Raw genomic sequence first — 21185 nt, 5'->3', positions numbered from 1 at the left:
CAATATCTAGACAGAAAATATTGTTTGTATGAAACACTTCCAAATTGATGAGGGGAAAAAAAACCCCAAAACACCAGAGTGGGGACTATTCAGGTTATACCAGTGAATTAACCAAAAAAACCCAAACCAAACCAAACAAAAACAACAACAACAAAACCCCCCCAAAAAACCAAAACAAACCAGTGTTGAGGAATATAAAATGCTCCTACTCTTGTCTTTTAGTCCCTTACTGCTTAATTGGTGCTTTTGCAAACATACACACCACATCAATCACACATAAGCTGCCACACTTACCAATTTCAGAACACATTTGTAATTAACAGACTTAAAAAAAAAAACCAAAACAAAAGGACTCATCAAGAAGCAGTTTTCATAACTCATTTCACAATTTCTGGTTAAAGTACAGGGGGAGTTCCAAGTTTTGCAAAATTAATCATTAAAGTAATCATTTTGTAGGAGATGCCACCAAGCAAGACTTACAGATAAAAATACCAGTTAAAAGCGTCTGTCCTGTATTGACAAATATCTCCTTCTTTGTGTTTTTTAGCCTACTGGGAATAAGTTTTTTTAGAACTTTGATCCAGAAAATACTTATATTTTGAAAATAAAAAGAACTTTTGTGAAAATGACACTACTCTGTGCTATTAAAATTCAGTGACTTTAGAAACAAAAAAGGGAAAAGAAAACTTCTGAGCTGTGATTTGGGATAAATGGACAAATAATTGAGTGCAGAAAAGAACCTTGCATCAGAGACTTCCACTACTGGGCTGAAAAATACTGATAACCTGTAGGCACTGATGGCCTCATGCTTTCCTCTCTCCTTACAGCTAGCAGCTAAACTAAAGGGAGCTACCTTATTCCTGATTTCAGTGTGGCACAGACCTATTAGGTCTCAATCTCTCTGGCACAAGATGGACTCATTTTTACTGCCTCACTGTGTGCCTCAGACCCCTCAGCCATTAAGAAGGCAGCGGCTTCTTTCTGGCTGCAAAAGGTTATCCTGCTGCAGGCAAATCCACAGTTTCACTGCTGCCCAAAAGCTCAGAGTGCTCCTCCCTCAGGACAGGTCCACAGCCAGGCAGGCAGGCAGCAGGACTGTCTCCTCCATCACATCTCATGACCCCACTCAGAATGTGTCTGTCCCATGAGCTCAGCAGGCTGGGTAAGCCTTCCTTCCAACATCACATCATCTGTCACACAGCTTCTCACACACCAGGAGGGGGCTAAGCTGAGGAAAACGCTGTCACAGGCTGACCACAGTTACCAAGAGGCCGTGACAGCAAAACACACTGAAGGAAAAAAGCAATCAGAGGAAAGTGTTGTCCTACTACGTCGCTCTTTTTCTAGGAAGATTTTTCCTCTACTCAAATTGGAAGCAGTCTGCACGGAATCAAAGCACTCATTGGGATTTCTTTAACAGGTATTCAGTTTCACAAGTTAAATGTGTCCTTCCGTGAAAAAATAAATCCAAAAATACTAAAGTGTTTGCAACAACTACAACACTCTAAGGAACTAATCAAGGGGTCTAAAGGATTAGAAATGAGATCCAAATGCTGTAGAGGAGAAAATTCAAACTTTAAACAACCCGCAAAAATCAAAATGGCCTACACATATATATATATTTAACAGATGATTGTTTTCTTCATTTGTAAAAAATACCTAAAATTACCTCTCTAATTAAACCCCAAACAGCCACCACCTTCTAAAACCCTGCAATTTTCTGTAAATCAGCAGGTTTTTGGTTTTGTGTATAATACTACTTATAAGTAAAAATTCAGTGAAACTTATTATATAAAAACTTGTCTGTCCATAGGTTTGCCTTCTAATTTTCCTCACAAGTCTCTATATTCTTTATACTTGCAACACAACAGAACTAAGCATGTGTTTATAAAGATATTTATAAAGATATATGACAGCCAAAGAAATTCTGTTCCCAATATAATAAACTATTTTATTCTGTGATTTAAAATTAAAACATTCTACAAATACAAGGAATTGCAAATGCAGAAAGGAGTTCTTTCTAAAATATTCCTTCCTACCTTAACACACTATTTTTCCCACCATTCAATTTCAAAGTTAATCAAAGCAGCACCTCACTGAAACCATGCAGAGAAGTTCATATCTGCATTTAACAATATTTTCTGAACCATCAGTACCCTTCAGAAATCTTTCACTAATATTCATGTTTTATTTTTGAGCTGTCATAAGGCAAGTTATTCCCCCACTTCCATTCCCGGATCATTGACGCTTGAATTATTAATTTTCTAAGAAGAGACTATGTTAATTATTTTTTGAAGTTTACACTCTCTGTCAAAATGTTTGAGAATAAAAGCAGTACTTAAATGACCAGGAAGTCCTTTTAAGCTTATAAAAATACTTGATATATTTATCAGCATACTGAATAGTCTTTGCATAAATAATTCCTTTACTGGCTTTGAGCATTTTTGCATTCTACTTGCAGATAAAATTTTTAATTACTTTTATCAAGATAACATTTGAGTGACACAGTTCCTGACAACTCCTGAGAGTGAGTCCCTGACATGCAGGGAAATGGCAGCAGAGAGGTGTACTGACTACATTTGTGTGCTCACCCAGTGAGTTAACAGCAGAGTGAGTGTTAAAACACAGAGGCTTTTAACATACGTCAATAAACAAAGACAAATGTGATATTAATGTTGTGCAACAAGAAAGGATCTTTCTGTGTGAAAGTGTATGTTGGCTAGGGAATGCCTATGGTCAGCATTTTCTCCCACCAAATTCCTAATGATTGCTGCACTACTTCTGGCAAAAAATACCTATTTAGTTCTGGGAACAAAAATAAAAGAGGACTGACGCTTTTGTACAAATCAAAACCAGCCATCCAGAGGCCAAACTGAGCTACTAGATTAGTAATTACAAAAATGTGATGTTTGTGTGTTCATATCTAAAGTCCACGCCTGAATTTATTTTAGTATCACTTACCACCCCAAATACAATTTATACCATGAAGTAAGAATTTCAGCTTTTGGATCTGCAGTAGATCTGCAGTAGGTTCCGATAAATGTGGAATTCTGACTAGTACTCTGCTTTCTTAAAAATGCACAGAAAGTTCCTTAGTGTCATAAATATAATGTAAAAATAAACAAGCATTTGTTCTCTCTCAACACTAAATTTGTTCATACAGAAATAATGTCTGATATACTACATTGGCTTTCAGTTACTAATCCTGAAATCCACACAGTGAACTCAAGAAATCATGCCACCCAGCAAAAATGTTAAACATTTTACTAGCTGACAAAACTCAGAAAAATTCATTTTTGGTATAGACATGTGACTGTCCAGACATTTAAAACTTTCTATAAATCACCTGTGCCTGGACACCTTCCTCTTAAATAATCCAAGAACTAAAGCCTGCTTATAAAAAATTTATTATTTTCAGGCACCCTAGGTAAATGTGTATCAGATTTAAATTCCTGATTTTTTTATTCCTTCAAGTATTTTACTTAGCCTATTTAGCATCTATTTAGATTCATTCATCTTCACAAATTAATCATCAGTCATACATTTCATAGTAGGCATGAATAAACGATAATCACTCAGTTCATTGAGCAGAAATAGTGACCTACTAATTCAAATACTTCAGATAATCCATTGATTTCTCACCAGCCAGACTTGTCTCACATTTGCCAGGGTTTTGCATTCCAACAGTTCATTTTAGCAGGAATCTAAGTATGCATTCTAGTCAGAGTTTAACAGTAATCAGTAACTGCATCCAGTTTTGCTAAGTACAAGTCCTATTCTACTACACTGGAACATTTCAGTAGAAACTTTATTAAGTTAAAATAAAACTTCAAATAAAAACATCAGTTTGTCTAGCATCAGCTGCTCCAAATAAAACAGAGATGTGTCTAAATTTAAAGCCTTGTCCTTTCTTCAGTTTTATGCAGAAGTATGTAATAAGGGTTCAGAAATATGTATGAATTTTAGGAATTCCTTCATTAAAGCTTCCAAAATTCAATCACTAACACTTCCCATAAACCCCAAGAAATTCCAGTTATAGGTAACATCTAACAAGCAATTCAAGTTTTATTATATCTACACTATCAAATGTTAAGAAGTGATTGAAAGGAAACATGGAATCTTTCTTTGCCTGGTTTCCTATGGAAAGAAGGTTTCTGCAACCCTATATGCCCTGCATATGCGTGCAATTCATTTGCTTGTCTTGTAGTTCCTTAGGTATTTGCTGGTCAAATTCAACAGGGTAAATATTTCAAAGATACTATGTTTCTACAAGTTCTGGAAAAATAAGTAAGCCGGGTAAACCAGCAAGAAAAGGGCAAAAGCAGCTCTGTCCTTGTTAGAATTCAGGTAATTTAAACAGAACAGAAAATTTGAAGTCTATCTAAGAAAAGAGTACTCAGTCTTCTTGTTATGACACCATCCTCCATCTATTTGAAATACAAATAGTAAACTAGGTGTAACAGCATTTATAAAGCTTTCAAACTCTTTAATAATTTCTCTTTAAGAACATAATTCCAAAGGAAAAAATATCAGATTTTCAAAACACAAGAGATTTTTTTCCAGATTTTTTATATCCTTTACTTCTCTCCATATGCACATACCCTTATGCAACACACCTATACTTCCTGCAGAGGGAAACAAGGCTGGATTCGCTTCTCAGCTTTAAACTTGGAACAAATACTGAATTTGTACTGGAAATATAAGACTGTGAAGTGCAGACCTTGGCTATGAAAAATGTTGCCCCAAAGCCACCACTGTTTAATTCTCTTTTGCAAATGCTCTTCCAATCTGTCCCGCATACAATAAACTGGGGAAGTCAGGTGCTAGACATAGCAATGAAAGACATCTGCCTGCTTTTGCAGGCTTGATATACACTCATGACAGGCCTGAAATGCAGTCACCACCTGTACCATGAGCAAACATCTCTCTGCTGCATAACAGGGATCAGTAAAATTTTGTTTTACAAGTGTATGTTCAGTCATAGGACAAGGCATTCAGTTTTCAGTGGCTTTCATAACAGGTGAAGGAGCTCACTTCAAAACCAGAAAGTTAATTTCTTCTTGGAAGATATGTCATCTACCTATCTGTTCTCTGGCTATAAGAAAAGTCAACTTTCAGGCTTCTGAGTTACAAAAAATTAATAACCTTTTCAGCCTCTCTAAAGTAGCTTCTTTCATTAAGGGCCTTCATAATAGTAAGAAAATGTATGAGGCTACTTTCCCACTGTTACTGAAAAATTAGGTATCATAGTCCCTGGATTACACCTCCTAAGATAGTGTTAAATTTGGCTCTGGGATATCACAGTTACTTCCTAACCGATAAATGTCAGATCGTGGTAGATGCTAGTGAAATTACATTTCACTGTCATGGCTAAAAAAAATGACCTCACCAGGAGGCAGTAAAAAATCCAAACCACAAAACCCCCACACCCAATTTCATCTTTGATCATGGAAAATGCTATATTTTTCAAACACAGAGAAAATAATTATAACAATTTAATAAATATGAAAGAAAATGACACATTATTTTAGTAATGAACAAACACAAATCTTGAATGTGTGAAAATAGCCACTTGGGCTTAAATCATTATTCAACAGTGTGCCCAAGACAGCTTTCAAAGATTGCTCTATTCATCTACTACAGTCCATACAATCTTCCTGCATAAGTACATTACATATATTACAGAATTACACACAAATATAGCAATCATTTTTCCTCTATTCAGACATGAGAGCTCTGCCTCTATGCACAGCTACAAGTCTGTGAATCACTGAACAAACATTTAACTACTGAATTGCTGAGAATGGGAAAAGCGGGTGGACAGAAAAACAGACATAACCTTTTTTTTTTCAACATTCTTTATCCCCTTACTTGTTCACAGTCACATCATGTCAGATTTAAACCATCTATTCTATTATCTTATTCTGGTTATGAAGCCTCTGTGGCTAAGGAGATTTATAAATAACTACAATTTGAGACTTCAGAACAGAAAGCCTGGATTTTTTAGAGACAGATGCCATATAGATAGTAGTTTTGCTCTTTTCCCATGCTTCATTTTTGGCAAGGCATCAGCAGCCATTAACTAATAAATTGAAATCAAGATCAATGTTTAAAATGATTTTACAGCTGTGATTACAAACTGCATTGATTTAGTACATAGGCTTGGTTCCTAGCAGTTCTCAAGGGAGTGACTGCAGAGATCATGCTAGACTTGAAAAGAATCAATTCAAAATCACCACCTGAACGGCATGATTTTAAGATCTCTTTCAATGTGCAAAGACCATGCATAATGTAGATACATGTATCAATGTAAGAGCTCAGTTTTCTGACAACTTAGAACACACGTAGCTACAGCCTTGATGATTAATAAATATGAGGTATACAAGACTCACTGTCCCTTTACCTAGAATGCTTTTGTAGAATTGGGAACATTAGATGTCCTAGATCTATAATCAGTGTGGTATTCCTGTTATATAAAAAGGTGACAGAAATAACAAAAGAAAACTCAGACAGAAAGTAAGTGAAAATAAAAAAGAGGAAATAAAATGAAAGATGGTGGGAGCACGGGACCCCAAATAATTAGAAAGAAGAATCACAGGCACACTATCTTTAGTTTAATAAACTATGGTCACTCATTTATCATGTTCCAAAACGTTACACAGTTGTAAAAAAATACATTTTCAAAGAAAGAATCCACTGAAACTTCTCATAGAATGAGATTTCACCTTTCAAATTTGCACACATCCAGTCTTTTCTAACCTCTGTAACTGGTGGCTTTGTAATCAGAGACCTTTTATTTTCGTGGCACAAAATACATGTTAGCTTCTACTGACCTCTGAATTTTCCACTACAAAGCCAATTTTGACAAACCTGGCATAAGAAAACCCTACAGGAAAAGATTCCAACATCAAATGAAGTTTCAGGAGACTACACAGAACAAACTTGCATGGCACTGCAGCAGGACATGACTCTTATTAATTAAGGGAAATCTGTGTGGTCTACTAAAGCAGACAGAGAGGATCTCTAATTAATTTCATTCCTATACAAGGCATTTGCTCTTTGACATTTATTTTATTTTTTACTCACACTTTTTGCACATAAATATCATATAATATTATACCCACCATTTTATCTCCAGAGTATAGCAAATACATAAACACTTTAAAATACAAATGTGCTGGTTTAGGCTGGGTTAAAGTTAATTTTCTTCACAGTGGCTACTACAGAGCTGTGTTTTGAATTTGTGCTGAAAACAGACAGGGCTGATCATATAGAGATGTTTTTGCTATTGCTGAGCAGGGCTTACACAGAGCCAAGGCCTTTTCAACTTCTTGCCCTGCCACCCTGGTGAGGAAGATGGGGCTGCTCAACATCTGTCCTGAGCTGGGACAGGTGACCCAAACTGACCAAAGGGATGTTCCAGACCATCTGACATCATGCTCAGTAAGTAAAGCTGGGAGAAGGAGGAAGAGGGGGACGTTTGGAGTGATGGAGTTTGCCTTCCCAAGTCACTGTTACAGCTGATGGGGCCCTGCTCTCCTGGAGATGGCTGAACACCTTCCTGCCCATGGGGAAACTGAATTAGTTCCTTGTTTTGCTTTGCCTGTGAGCATGACTTTTGCTTTCCCTATTAAACTGTCTTTCTCTCAACCCATGAAGTTTCCAGCTTTTACAATTACAAGTCTCTCCACTATCCTATTACTGGGGAAACAAGTGAGTGGCTGCTTTGCTGGCTGGGGTTAAACCATGACAACAGGCTGTCCTTCAACCCAGTAGTGTCAGGCATGCTGCCTCCTAAAAATAAACCCAGCAGATCCTCTGTTATGTATATGTAGCTTCACTTGAAAAAAAAAAAAAAAAAAAAAAAAAAAGGTAGCATTTTTCAACAATTTTAACAGTTGAAAATTAATGGAACCAAATTCAATAGTCTCTTATTTACAAGACTGCTTCTAATTACAAAAAAGAAAATCCTTATTCAATGTTATCTCTTGAGAAAATTAGCACCACCACCTCTCATTTCGTAGTATCAAACTCTGTGCTGCAAAATTGATTATAGAGAAGCCAAATGTCAACTTAATTTCAAAAATTCCTCAGCATCTAGGCTAAACTTATTGGATAAACTGTATGAGTAAAGCAAGTGGCAGATAACAAACGAAATCTACAAATGAACTTTTCGTTTTTGCAGCAATTTTTGCAAAACAGATCTTGATATGGACTTTAAACTGAAAAAGTGGAAGAAGCTGAGATGCACAAAACCCTCACTTTTGCTTTTATAACATTTTTTATACTTTATTATTTCATTTTATTATTTCTCACACACACAACCCCCTCCCCAAAAAAGCAAAACTGGCATCCATGGCATTTCCAGATTTTGAATAATGTTTTCTTTTAATAGACTATTCTGGTGTGATCAGAAAAGATAATATCCAATGTGAAGAATAACAAACACTGAAGAACTAAAAGGGCTACTATGCTGAGCAGGTACCAGACTGGGACACCAGTTTTCAAAATCCAAGTACAAAGCTATTTCTGTAAACTACATGACTACTTTTTATAAACTGATTAAACAAATTAAGAAAAAATAATCTAGAATGTATTCATGCAAAGAGCTGGATTTGAATGTCAAATATTTGAAATAATGAAAGCTCTGCAGGCACAGGTAGAATTAATGTCAAGAAGAAACTAATCATATAATTTATGACATTGATAAAGCAGAACAAATGACAAGTACAATTAAAAGAAGAATATGCCTGGTACAGTCATTTCATCACAGGCAAAAATAAAGGAAATCCATGAATGAATCGTATTTAAAAAAATGGATAAATGGTTAAAAAAAAGGATGTTAATGAATGAAATGGAAGTCCTCAAAATTTATATGCTGTCTTACTACCAGTGATAACCTGTCAACCCACTAATATTCAGCAAACAGATTTTCTGGGCTAGCCCCTTTTAATCACAAAATAACATTTAACTACTATTAATGAACAAGACTGTAGTCTTAGTTTCAGCAGACAACATCTTGAAATGCTTCATGATAATCTGGAAATAAACATCAATGCAAAGGAAAAGAGACTTTGTTCTGTATATTTCAGAAGGATCACTAAAAGTCTCAGCTGGATAGTAATTTTTTTGGATGATCACCTACTTTACTACTTGCAGACAGTACCATATGAATAAGTACACTAGAAATTCCAAGAAAACTGTATTATCTTGATTAGCAGTAATGAAGTTTCACTTTAGACTTTAAAATGGCTAGAAAATACTCCTAAAATAAATAATTTCTTGAACTCCATAAGCAGAAGTGCCAACAGACATATTTTCTATGGGTGAGTGATTTTGACAACAATAAAATTTATTTCAACTTAAAGTTTAACTGTTTATGCACAAATCTTGACTTCCACAGATGCCAGACTTGAAGCAATGTAAACAGACTGACTGAACTTAGAGATTAATCACAGTGTGAAGTCTGACAAAATTATGGACTAAATATCAAGGTGGATAGCAGATATTCTATTGAAAGCAGATCTCCTTTCTCATTTTACAAAATACGTTACGTTAGACTATCAGGGCCCCAAAGACAGTGCTAAAAACAAAAATGAGAATAAAAATAAGCATGTATTTGAAAACTATACATTTGATTCTTTTTAATTTTAAAATACGTTTTGATTTCTCTAAAGCTGAAAGTTGAGCCCTAGCACTTGCACAGCTGATGCTGTTCAGTTGTGGCAGTATGTAAGCGAGGGAGGTTGCAAATGCAGAATGGATAGTTTCAATTAAGTGATGTACCTGTTATTGTTTTGGTTTTGACAGGACTGCTGGCATACTCAGAGGCTTGGTTTGACTGCTGCCTTGCCAAAGGTGCACTTCCAACTGACGCTTCATCCTCCTTCTTCCGAGTTACTGACACACCAAGCGGGACAGCTCCTACAGACTGCTGGATAAAGAAGTACCTCGTGAACCACTAAAACTCGAAACACAATTAACATAGCATTATGGCATTGTCATGAGAAACATGTTTTAAACCACATTTTTGGAAATGTGTAGAAGACAACTTGAAACACTGATTGGAGCACAGATATTTTGAACACAAATTGAAATGAAATGCTACATTCAGATTTGCACTTGTAATTCTTTATTTCAGTTCTGTTAGTCTGAGGAGAAGCTCTATGACAAAAAAAAAAAAGTGAAATAAAACTAACTTAAGAGTACCATGGTTGCTAGCCAACCAAAAACCATAGGAATAAACCTAGCCTAGCTAATGACCAAAGTAAAATAATTATCTAAATGTTTAATGAAAACTGGAAAATTTTAGCCAGATATGAAGACCCAAAGACACTTATTAACCCTCATTAAACTTCAAAATATAGGATGTATTGATATTTCTATATTATTGTGCTTCTTCCTAACATTTTGAGTACAAGATTGAACTAACCGACTGCTATTGATTCTGAACTGTTGTGACTTTCAAGTATATTAATAAATGAGAAACTGCTCAAAATGTGAAACTGCTGACATATACAAAAATACAAAACTTTAGGCATTAAAACAAAGTTTGAAGGACTGCATCCTTATTTTACAATCAGAAAAGAGTGATGTTTATTAATCCACATGGATTCTGGAACAAATGAATAGTCTATTGGCTTTGTTGTTACGTTTTTATTAATGCAAGAAAGAAAAGACAAAATTATTAAAAACAATTTGATTCTCAACGTTGCTATACAGTTGGTTCTTAATATTTTGCTGTAACATCAGCTGCTATGTAAATTGTAGATGCATCCCAGTTGACAAAAGCAGAATATTTCTACCACTGATTTTGCAGACGGTTATCATTTAAAGACGACAAAGTTTTTTTCTAAAGATCAGACATTAGGATTACACGCATCTTAATTTTTGTGTAATTTAATTTTGTTCGTGTTGGAGTGAAAATGTAATCCATATAACTGCATAATGAGAAACCTCACACATTGCATTAGGAATCTCTGTGGGAAACAAATTCGTGTGAGGCGGGCAATGTGCTTGTAAATTTTCTCCAATAGAAAACAGATCACTGGATCAAGCAGTGTGCAATATGTGCACACATACAAAACCCCAAAACAAACAGAAAAATCATTGAAATGAAGGAGAACGGCTTCCAAATGCCTTCACCATTTTCCACTATAAAAGTAAATTAAAATAAGACAATCAACTGTTTAATCCTACTCCAGTGAAAACAATCAATTTATATATCCAGTGCTATGCACAGCTAATAGAAAAATGTTAATTTCAATGACAAACGGAATTCTCATCTCTCTTCCCCTCCCTCTGAATGTACAGTCATTAGCTTTGCCTCCAAAAGCACTAAGAATGTTTTTTGGAAAACAGTAACATGCCACCTTGGCAAACCCTCTAGTTATAACAACACATGCCACCTTGGCATACCGGTATCTCTAGTTATAACAACAACAAAAAATCCCCATCAGCTTTGAAAAGATGCCCTTTACACCACAGAAATACTTCCCACTTGCATACAGGGAGAAGATCTGAAGTCTTGTAAACTTTCATCAGACATTTTACATCACTTATTTTCAAAATCTTGCTATTTATCTGATAGAACTTTCATAAGGCATAGCCACCTGCATCTTTCTCATGACAGCAACTGTTGAGCCATGATTTGGCAATTCTGGATGTAACATTCATTGCAAGAACAGTGACTTGCCAAAGTGAAGCAAAAATTTCTGAAGAATGAATGCAGACAACACAGGACAGTACAAAAGACAATAGGATGGAAATACTGCCTGAAGAAGCTGTATCTATCTCTGAACCACTGAAGAAACGGATCAGCAAAATATAATAAGTTACACTACTAGTCAAAAAGTGAAAAACATCAAGGCTATCACAGCCAGATAAAGCTGGAAAAAATTACGACCAAATATTGAGTGCTGATCTGGACAATGAAACAGCTGTTTTATCTTTGCTCACTGAAATCAAGCCTGATGTTGCTGCTGCTGACGCCCAGTACAATCTTGTCAGGTTTTTGGCAAAAGATTTCTGGTTAAAAGAATCCAGCAGATGAAAGATCAGCGTTGAACTAGATGGAAAAGGATCATCAAGATTTGGGGTTTAGCCACAAACTGATGAGGAAATTGTGGCTTGGGAAAGAGCAGATGACAAGAGCCCCACAGCTGTAGGAGAAGATGAATCTGATGGGAAAGGAGACATTGCAGGCTAGTGTTATCATAAGCATTTCATCACAAGAATCCAAAAAGCCATCTGTAAAATAGGATGTAGTAAAGCTTAAATACACCTACTTGGGATTAAGCTTTATGGTTACTAATTGGTAGTGTTATAGAAGATAAAGCACATGTGACAAAGTTCTGGAACTACAGCAGCCTTTATAAAAGACTGTTTCGTTGACACAAAGTCAAAATCAGATTCTGTTCCAGAATACTGACAGTTTTATCAATGCAATAATGTTTTGTGGCAATTATATAGGGAATACTAAAATAATAACAATTCACAGAATTCAAAGTAAGAAAGATTACTACTTTTCAAATGTAATTATTAGAATTAGGTTTTTAAGCAGTGGCTGAAAAACTACAGAAAAGCAATCTTCTTCTAAATTTAATTTTTGTTGGCACAAATAATCTGACACATTACATACCATGTTAAGTATGTGTACACAACACACACACATATATTCCATTTAAGCATGCAAAGAGATGAAAAGATACCAATTTTCTTTTTTTAAAAACTTCATACTATGTGGTCAACGTGACTTTGGAAATGATAAAGATCTAAAATCAGAGAAAGGCTCGGGAAAATAATAGCTAAAAACCAGCTTGCCAAAAATACAACAGGCCAAGTATTTCCTGATTTATGTGGAGACATGCCAACTAACTAAACCTAAAATATAAATTGTCTATGAGTAGGACTAATTTGCCATAGGTGATTTAACATTTAATTTTCCTTGAGATTTTTTGTAATTAAATATTTTATTTCTGAATTACATTTTCCCACAAATGTGAGGCTGAAGATACTGTAGGCAGATCTGGGAGCATGAGAAATTACTTTTGCAGAAAACTTGAACAACTGAGCAGACAAATAACTTTCCTTCAAGGAATGCCTATACAGTCATCTCCCTGGTAACAAACCAAAGGCAAAAGAATATTCCAAGATAGGAACCTAAACATTATCACTGGCTTGTGAAATGTCAGATTCAAAAGCTTGAGCCCAGACATGAGTTGATGTCTTTGAGATGGTACTAAACCCTGTTATGCCACACGGCGGATGCTGCATGTTCACAGACCAATGTGCAGTAGCTTGCAACCAGCAAGCAGGATGAAAGATCAACAAAGGCCTTGGACTGGGGACAGATGGCATTTCTGCTCAATACACGGTGTTTCTCGAACACCTAAGATCACTCTCATGCAATCACTATCTGGCTCTAAGAAGACTATTTACATTTACTTACAAGACTGTTTGAACTGCACCAGAATGAGCTGTGACAGCAAGGAGAATCCACCCTGTCTACCTTGCAACAAGTCCTAATGACATGAAAATGCAATCACTGCTTGACCACTGAGTTACATTTAACTGTTTTGATTTCTAAGATTACTAATACATAAATTGTTTCAGAGTTCAAACAAAGCAAGGCATTAGACTTAGTTCCCAGTTAAAATAAAATGAATGAATAAAATTGCATTAATTAAAACTAACTGCTAAATAAGAAGACTTGCTTAACCTCTGGGGTGCACAAAACCACCTTCTTTCCCGGCAGGTGAACTTGCTAACTCAGATGAAATTCTGTGACTGCTTCAGGTAGGCACTTCAGGTATTGGCAAAGTGTTCTACTGAGACAAAAGACTGATAACTGACTAGCTGCAATCAAACTTATGTGATGGACTGAGGTCAGCCAAGAAATCCTTTGTTTTCACCACCTGATGAAAGCACTCCATCAGCAGTTTCAAGGGCCTCTGAAAGCAGAAGTTTTAAGGCAGCAAGACGCCAAGAGAGCTTTGTCTAGCAATAGTCCCACAGTAATAAATGAAGAGGGTTGATCCTCACTGGGCTGCATCCCCACACCCCAGCACAGCAGTCAGTCACTGTTCTGCTCCAGCTGAATAAAATGTCAGTGAGGCCAAAGAGACATTGAAATGTTATGAGTTTTGTAAAAATGCAGCTTATTATGTTCTGTATTTCTAACTTGCCATGCTTTCAGTTACAACAGACATGGTGAATATTTCAGCAGATATAAAATACATGTACTACCAATTTGGCATTATAAACCTAAACCTAAACTCACAGAAAAATAGTTAAAAGGCAAACAAGAAGTTCATATGTATTGGTCTCACATCCCTTTGGGGATCCAGACAATCCCAGCCCCATCCTGTATGGAAGCACAAGTTTACATGACTATAGTTGTACTGAAATAAATCAATACTTTCATTTAACTTTTCATTTATTGTGTGCTAACATTATGTGTATACAGGGCCAAATTTACTGAAAGGTTTTCTGGCTTGGTGTTTTCAGATAGAAGGCACAACTGACTTATTCAAAATGACAGAGCAAAAGCATTGTATTAAGTAGACATTAAAACTTAAAATATCTTAATATTTAAGATCTCTGAATCACACAAAGAAGTTCTAAAAAAAAATTCTTTTTTTTTTTCCTGTTGCAATTGTATAAGACTGACAGAATAGAGAAAGATAAAAGCTTTACCAATCAATAACATTTTGACCATAACCCTTGCTTGAAAGCATTGTATCTTATGGCTGTTTAATGTTCAAAAATCAGGAACATTTTATAGAGCATTTTTGTTTGGTTATACTGAACTATGGTAACGAGCTGAAGTTTTCCAAAACAGAAGGCACAAGGCCTAACTTTGACTAGAATCATTATTCTAGGATAATTACAGCATTACATAAAGAAAAAAGTCTGTGGTTAGATATAATTTATTACAGGTATACTTTTCAAATAAAATTTCTTCATGACTGCTACAGACACTTTAATTTGCATTATTACATGCATCCATTACCAGTGTCATGTTAACGATGAAAATGTTATGACATTGACAGTTGAGTTTATAAATATTAACATATTTTAAATAAGTTCAAATTGCTAAGACATTTTAAATGCTAATAACATTAGAATTGTGATACAGTAATTTTAATCTCAAATAGATGATGACAAAATTTTGAAGGCTGTATGAGGTAATGACACGAGTTACAAAATAAACAAAATTTGGCTAAAAATTTTGCCACTGATGATCAAAAACAGGGACAAACAAGTTTCCTAATGTAGTCACTTGTACTTTCCTAATGTAGTTTCCTAACCTAGTCACCCAGTATCAAAAGAGAAAGCACTGACTAACTGATTGAATACACTGATGTTAAAGACAGACTTTTATACAAACATTTGAAATAAGCAGGATAAACAGGATTGATTACATTTTGGAAGGCTACGGAACAGTAAAAAGTAGATACATGGTTTGTTTTGCAAAAGACATAGACCAGGAAATATTGTGGTGCTGCAGTTATGACACAAGAATGTATAATAACTCAATACATTTAAAAACTGAGTAAATTCATTAAAACAATAATAAAGCTTCACTGTGACAGTGAAGTTTTTCAGATGCAGAATGAGCTTAATGGGACTCAAATTACTGTTTGACAATTACTACCTAACATAATAATTTGGACACAAGAAACAAATGTTTCCAAGTCATGTTTATCCTCCCACTTCAGGGGCCCAGAATAAAACTTCTCTGATGTGCAGCGTTCTACAGTTATGAGACTAATATTGAAAGAATTTCACATTTGTAAAATTGCTTAATAACCGACTACTTGTAAGTGAGACAGGCCATCACTGGTGACACAAACCACCAGCTGGATCAATTACAGCAAACCTAAGTTCTAGGAAATTCTGCCAAACAACAGTTATAAGTAAGTTCAGTATAAGGCTAAACCAGCGTTCTTTTCAGGTCAGGAATACGTGGCATGAAAATTAGGGTTAAGAACATGTCAAGGAAACCATTGCACCACACAGACCCACAACCTTGGCTTCTTCTATCTTTATCAGGCACATCCTCTGCAAATACGTATTTTGATGTGATAGACAGAATCTGCTACAGTGTCCACTCCTGTCAAGTTATGAACTGTAGGGTTCATCTATTAAAATGGGGTTTAGTAAGAGTCCTGACTTTTCTAACCAATTATGCAGTTGTTTGATAGACCATCCAAAATTTTAAAATACGATGTACTATTCAGACTCAAGGCTTATAGAGGTCTCAGTAGCTGAAATTAGTTGCAAAATAATGATCCAAGAAGGTGATCACAAACACACCTTCTCTGTTCTTTTAATTAAAAATAAAAAAATTGTGAAATTAAAATTTTAATATGCCAACTTAACATTTTAAATAATTCAAAGTAAGATCAACAGTACAAACAAACTACAAGGAAGCAGAAACAAACTACGAATACTTAGAAAAATGCACTACTGGCACACACAGAAGTGAAAGCTTCCCCTCTCCCCATCCCTTTTCCTATGAAAATACATACCTGCTGAATGTGTCTATTAACTCGTTTTTGAGGTTGGTAGACAAGCCACGTATACAGGACTGGATCGACATTAATTGCTAATCCTTGTACACTGGACAAGAGAACAGCACCTGCACACCACAGAAAAGAGAAAAAAATGTAAACTGCCTGCTCAAGAATCTCCTTATATGTATGCAGTTTTCTTGTACACAAATCATCTTTAATGCAGACTTTTGTTAGGCTTCGACTACATACATAATAAATAATAATACTTAAAGCATAAACTTCAATAGCATATTCAAAGTGAGAAACTTGCCAGCATTACTGGTGTTAGGGATATGCACACATAAAAAAATGCAGCAACTTGCATTATGATTGTACCTATTACAACTTTTTGTCAAGAAAAATGCTTGTTTTCACAAAATTGCTTATGTAACCGAACACACACAACACCTTTCCTCAGATTTTTAGCCAACATTAACCCTCTGCAAAGAATAAATCAATAAGACCCTTGACAGAAAGGGAAGGATATAATTCATGACTCCCCACAACCTCAAATTAAAAACCCCCATTGTCTAGGACAATGAATTCTTTCACTAAAGACAGGCCTACTTTACACTAGCTCTACCCAAAGCTCAGGACAAACATTTTTCATGTAAATACGGTCATGAATATTCTTTAGAGGACGAGTTAGGCAAAGTAAGGCAAAATTTTTAACTGACAACACTGGCAGCTTCCATATTGTGAGCTCTTATGATTTTCCTAAGCCTTACAATATATCTTATTTTCTTTACATCTCACTTTCTAGGACCTAGGATTACAAGACAGGGCAACAGATAGTCAACAGACAATTTTACTTCTTAAAAATAAACTTCTAGTTTTCTTATGTTTGTGAAGAAAACCTTACATGGAAAATGTTAAGGCTCAAAATAGGAGAAAAACTATGTCAGTACCCACAAATGTTAGCATATACATCAAACCATGCACACTAAAACCCCATTTATTAAGCACTATCTCCATTTAATCTCTATTAAAAATCTAACCATACATTGGTGAGGCTTTTTTTCTAATAGTACAGGTAATGTATCTATTGCAGCAGAACATAATTACAGATCTGTACAATTCAGAAGCAAATGGCTTAATGGAATATACAGATATCAACTATCTGAAAATGTGTAGCAAATAGTAGTAGGCAGTTATATTTTCACATAAGCTTTGCAATTTTACTACAAATTAATACATGAAATAAAGAAATAAATAACAAAATAAATTTAAAACAGAAATCCTAGTTACCAGAAGATCCCAGCACCAAATTCCACAGTATTACAGTAGTTCTATAATACCAAGAATCATAGTTCCTAAAGCAATATATACTACATTTACTCTGTGGTATACAATGTAATTATGAAGCAATCTGAATTTAATAATAAATTCAAATACATTCAGAAAGCTTGACACACAATTGAATGTACTTTCCAAAAAACAGTAAAAACATGTGCCTCAAAAGACACATCAGCAAAACCATAAATGGGAAATTAATTAAAAAAATATAAGTTATGAGTTTATTGTATATAACAGAATTTTAAAACCAGCTGAATTCCAAATGGCAGAAGACCCACCAACCTGGGGTGACACAAGCAAAGCCTGATGAGCACAATGGGAAAATGGCAGTCAAGAAATACACAAAGATAAATCATCTGCCTAGGCCAGCCTTGGAGTTGGAACACACACTGTGAGGGACTCCTATACACAGACTAGTCCATATGAGCTGAAGGCTTTAAATGTCAGCAATAAACCTTAGAAATAAATCTGCAGTTAAAGGAAAATCCAGTGTCAAGCATAAAGGGGTAACATGCAAGTAAGAGCAGTGAATGCCTTGTGGCAGGATGTGCAGGAAACTAGAAAAAGGAAGCAAAATGTAACAGAGGATTGATAAAATATATGCTGCAATCATTATCTTCTATAACATATTTATATGCCAACGTAAAAGAATCCTGCACCTTTAAGAGAAGCGCCTTTAGTCAGCAATACTTAATGAAAGGTTTAATATCCTTGTGATAGGAAAACTGGGAGACAGACCTCCCAGTGAGTGCAGCATAAAGGCAGCCTACAGGCAAAGTCAACAGAAAGTGCCACATTTCTAGCAGACTCCTGAAAAGAAAAATACGGTGTTACTGTAGCACATCATTCTAGTAACTTAACATAGTTTCTTGATTACTGGAAGAAATAGCTGCAACTATGAAGTTCAATACAGTTAAGTCAACCTTTGAACTGAAACTCTCCTTTCAATTAAGTCAACACTAGCACAATGCCATAAAATTCTACAGTAAGGCAGCACCAATAGAAAACATTTTTCTAGTTGACATTCGATAGCTTGTGCCTATGATATTAAAAAAATAAAACAAAACAAGCAAACAAAAAAACCCTGTTAGAAGTACTCAGATAAGCATTTACATTATTTGCCTTCCAATTTGATGGTCAGGTAACTGGCTTCCTAGCAGTCACACTAAATTACTAAAATGTACTGCTGCGTTTGCTACTCAGCTACTATATTTAAGGGCAGTTTAATCACCTATGTAAAGTTGTTTTCTGTGTAACAGCTTTCTTCAAAATCATTATCTAGTAAAAAAAGTTTCTCAGATTTACCTCCTGTTTGCATGCCAAGAAATAAGAATTCTTCCCAATTTTTAAGGAAGCTGTCACTGATTTGAGGATCAACCTCGAAGTTTGCAGCAGACTCCTCACATGCTTTTAAAAAAACATTAATTGCTATTCTGTCTCCATCAAAATGCAATGCTCAATTTCCCTGGATTTCATTAAGATTGTGGAGAACTTTGGTTTCTTCCCCTCCCCTTTTCTCTTTTTAATTAAATTTGCATTTCAGAAAAAAAATCAGACCTTAGTCCCACAGCATACTAGGGTTTCCTTTCCAGATCTCAGTTCTGGCCTGAGTTATCTATTACATCTATCTAGTAATAGATTTGAAAAATAAGAATTGGACCCAACACCGTGTAATCTTTAATGTTCGAGAATTTCCTGAGTCATGGTGTCATTTGCCAGGCTCAGCTTGGGCAAATAGTTTCCTTCCTTCACAAATTCCCACTCTCTCCTGAAGGAATAGAAGAAGGGGAAGCTGAAGTCAGGCAGAGGAGGATGATGAACAGAAGGCAGCAGAGCACAGCAACGCTTGGCACTCTCATCCTGTGGATGAGCTTCCTGACAAGTCCCCTTGGATGATGACAGCTGCAACAACAGCACTTTTCTTCCCAAGGGACAGGGGCCTGCAGAAGATAACTGCAGCCTCCCGCTTGGGTTGGCCCCGCTGCCGCCTCCTCCCACTTGGAGTGCTGAGCACAGGCTGCGGGAGAAGCAGGGAGGAGAGCGGTCATGAGCCTGGGGCTCTCCCCATAGAAACTCGGGGGGAAAAAGTGGGGGAAAAGGGAATGTGATTCACTTCTGGTGAGGTGGAAGAGGACACCCATCCTGGGGACACAGCTGCAAAGAACTCAGGCCAGAGGGAAAGGCAGGATGGATGAAATATGGCAGAGTCTAACAGTAGAGTTGTGGAGCTGAGGAATGTTCACTCATCAGGACAGGAAAGAGCCTCAAATATCAGAGACACAAGAAAAGATTGAAGGAAGCAGGACAGTGAAAGAAGAATGTGGAAGTGAATGAGCACTTTGGAAAGGAGAAGGGAGGTGGCAACCCTTGGCAAAAAAAACACTTTTAGGAGATGCACAAACCTTGTGAACGAGTAAACTGCATTACTGTTTCTCCCAACAACCTGGAGAAAAAATTACTAGGAAGAAGATACAAATAATCTTGTGATTTATGCACCTGAAAATGAATTTTTGCAAAAATAAAGGACCAGCCTAGCAGAACTTTTTCCAAATTCTGCTCTATGTGCATGCAGTATCCAAACACACCTTAATGTTATTTCCAGTAAAATTAACTGAAAAACCTTTACACTAAACTGAAGTTTGAATTGATGCACATTTACTACAAGGGAGGGATCACAAATACGAACAAATGGAATGACTTACAATAAAAACTAATTCTGATAAGTATATTTTCAGTAACTAACTTAAAAAATATTACACCATCTTGCTATATAAACTGCACCACAAATTATTTTAGCATTGAGCACTCATGACTCCTAGATGTCTCAGGACACACACATGAATGATACATAGATGCTAACAGGTTGAGTTAGCATCATTAGTTTAGTATCCAATTATTTTAAATGATACCTGGGAAAAAAAATATTTTTTTAAAACTTTTTTCTAAATTACTGTTTTGAAGGGGATTTTTACTAAGACATACCATAAAAAAACACAGCTCTGCATATTACACCCAAGTGAAGGGTTCTATTTTATAAAAGTGTATTTCTGCTGGCTGACTCAAAGCAGATGCATTGTAAATCCCTAAGTGTGGAAATCTGTTTAACTTTAGCCTGGGAGTCAACTAAGGGAAAAAGACTCCTCTTTACTACTCTGCTTACTGCCAGTATAGCTCGCTTACCCACATTCCAAACAGGCTTTACCAATTAGTTATCCTGTGGCACCACAGCCATTTTCAGTAACATCCCAAAATAAAGAACGAGAGCTGAAGAGTTAGAAATTGCAGCTACACTGCATAAAAATTAATCATACAACTTTGGTCTACTTTGGA

General features: G+C 35.8%; 1 protein-coding gene across 1 annotated transcript in view; it reads right to left on the bottom strand.

Moving 5' to 3' along the window:
- The window catches only part of VPS13B (vacuolar protein sorting 13 homolog B), a 429788-nt gene that overhangs the window by 218102 nt on the left and 190501 nt on the right, over window positions 1-21185 (bottom strand). Inside the window, exons 21-22 of the mRNA XM_066334019.1 lie at window positions 16536-16645; window positions 9787-9934 (exon numbers count right to left, since the gene is read on the bottom strand). Coding sequence (XP_066190116.1) covers window positions 9787-9934; window positions 16536-16645 — 258 coding nt within the window. The remainder of the gene's footprint in view (window positions 1-9786; window positions 9935-16535; window positions 16646-21185) is intronic.

This window comes from Sylvia atricapilla, chromosome 1 (genome assembly GCF_009819655.1).
Source record: "Sylvia atricapilla isolate bSylAtr1 chromosome 1, bSylAtr1.pri, whole genome shotgun sequence".
Classification (NCBI taxonomy): domain Eukaryota; kingdom Metazoa; phylum Chordata; class Aves; order Passeriformes; family Sylviidae; genus Sylvia; species Sylvia atricapilla.
The sequence above is the reverse complement of the archived record's forward strand: the minus strand, read 5'-3'. Positions and strand labels throughout refer to the sequence as shown.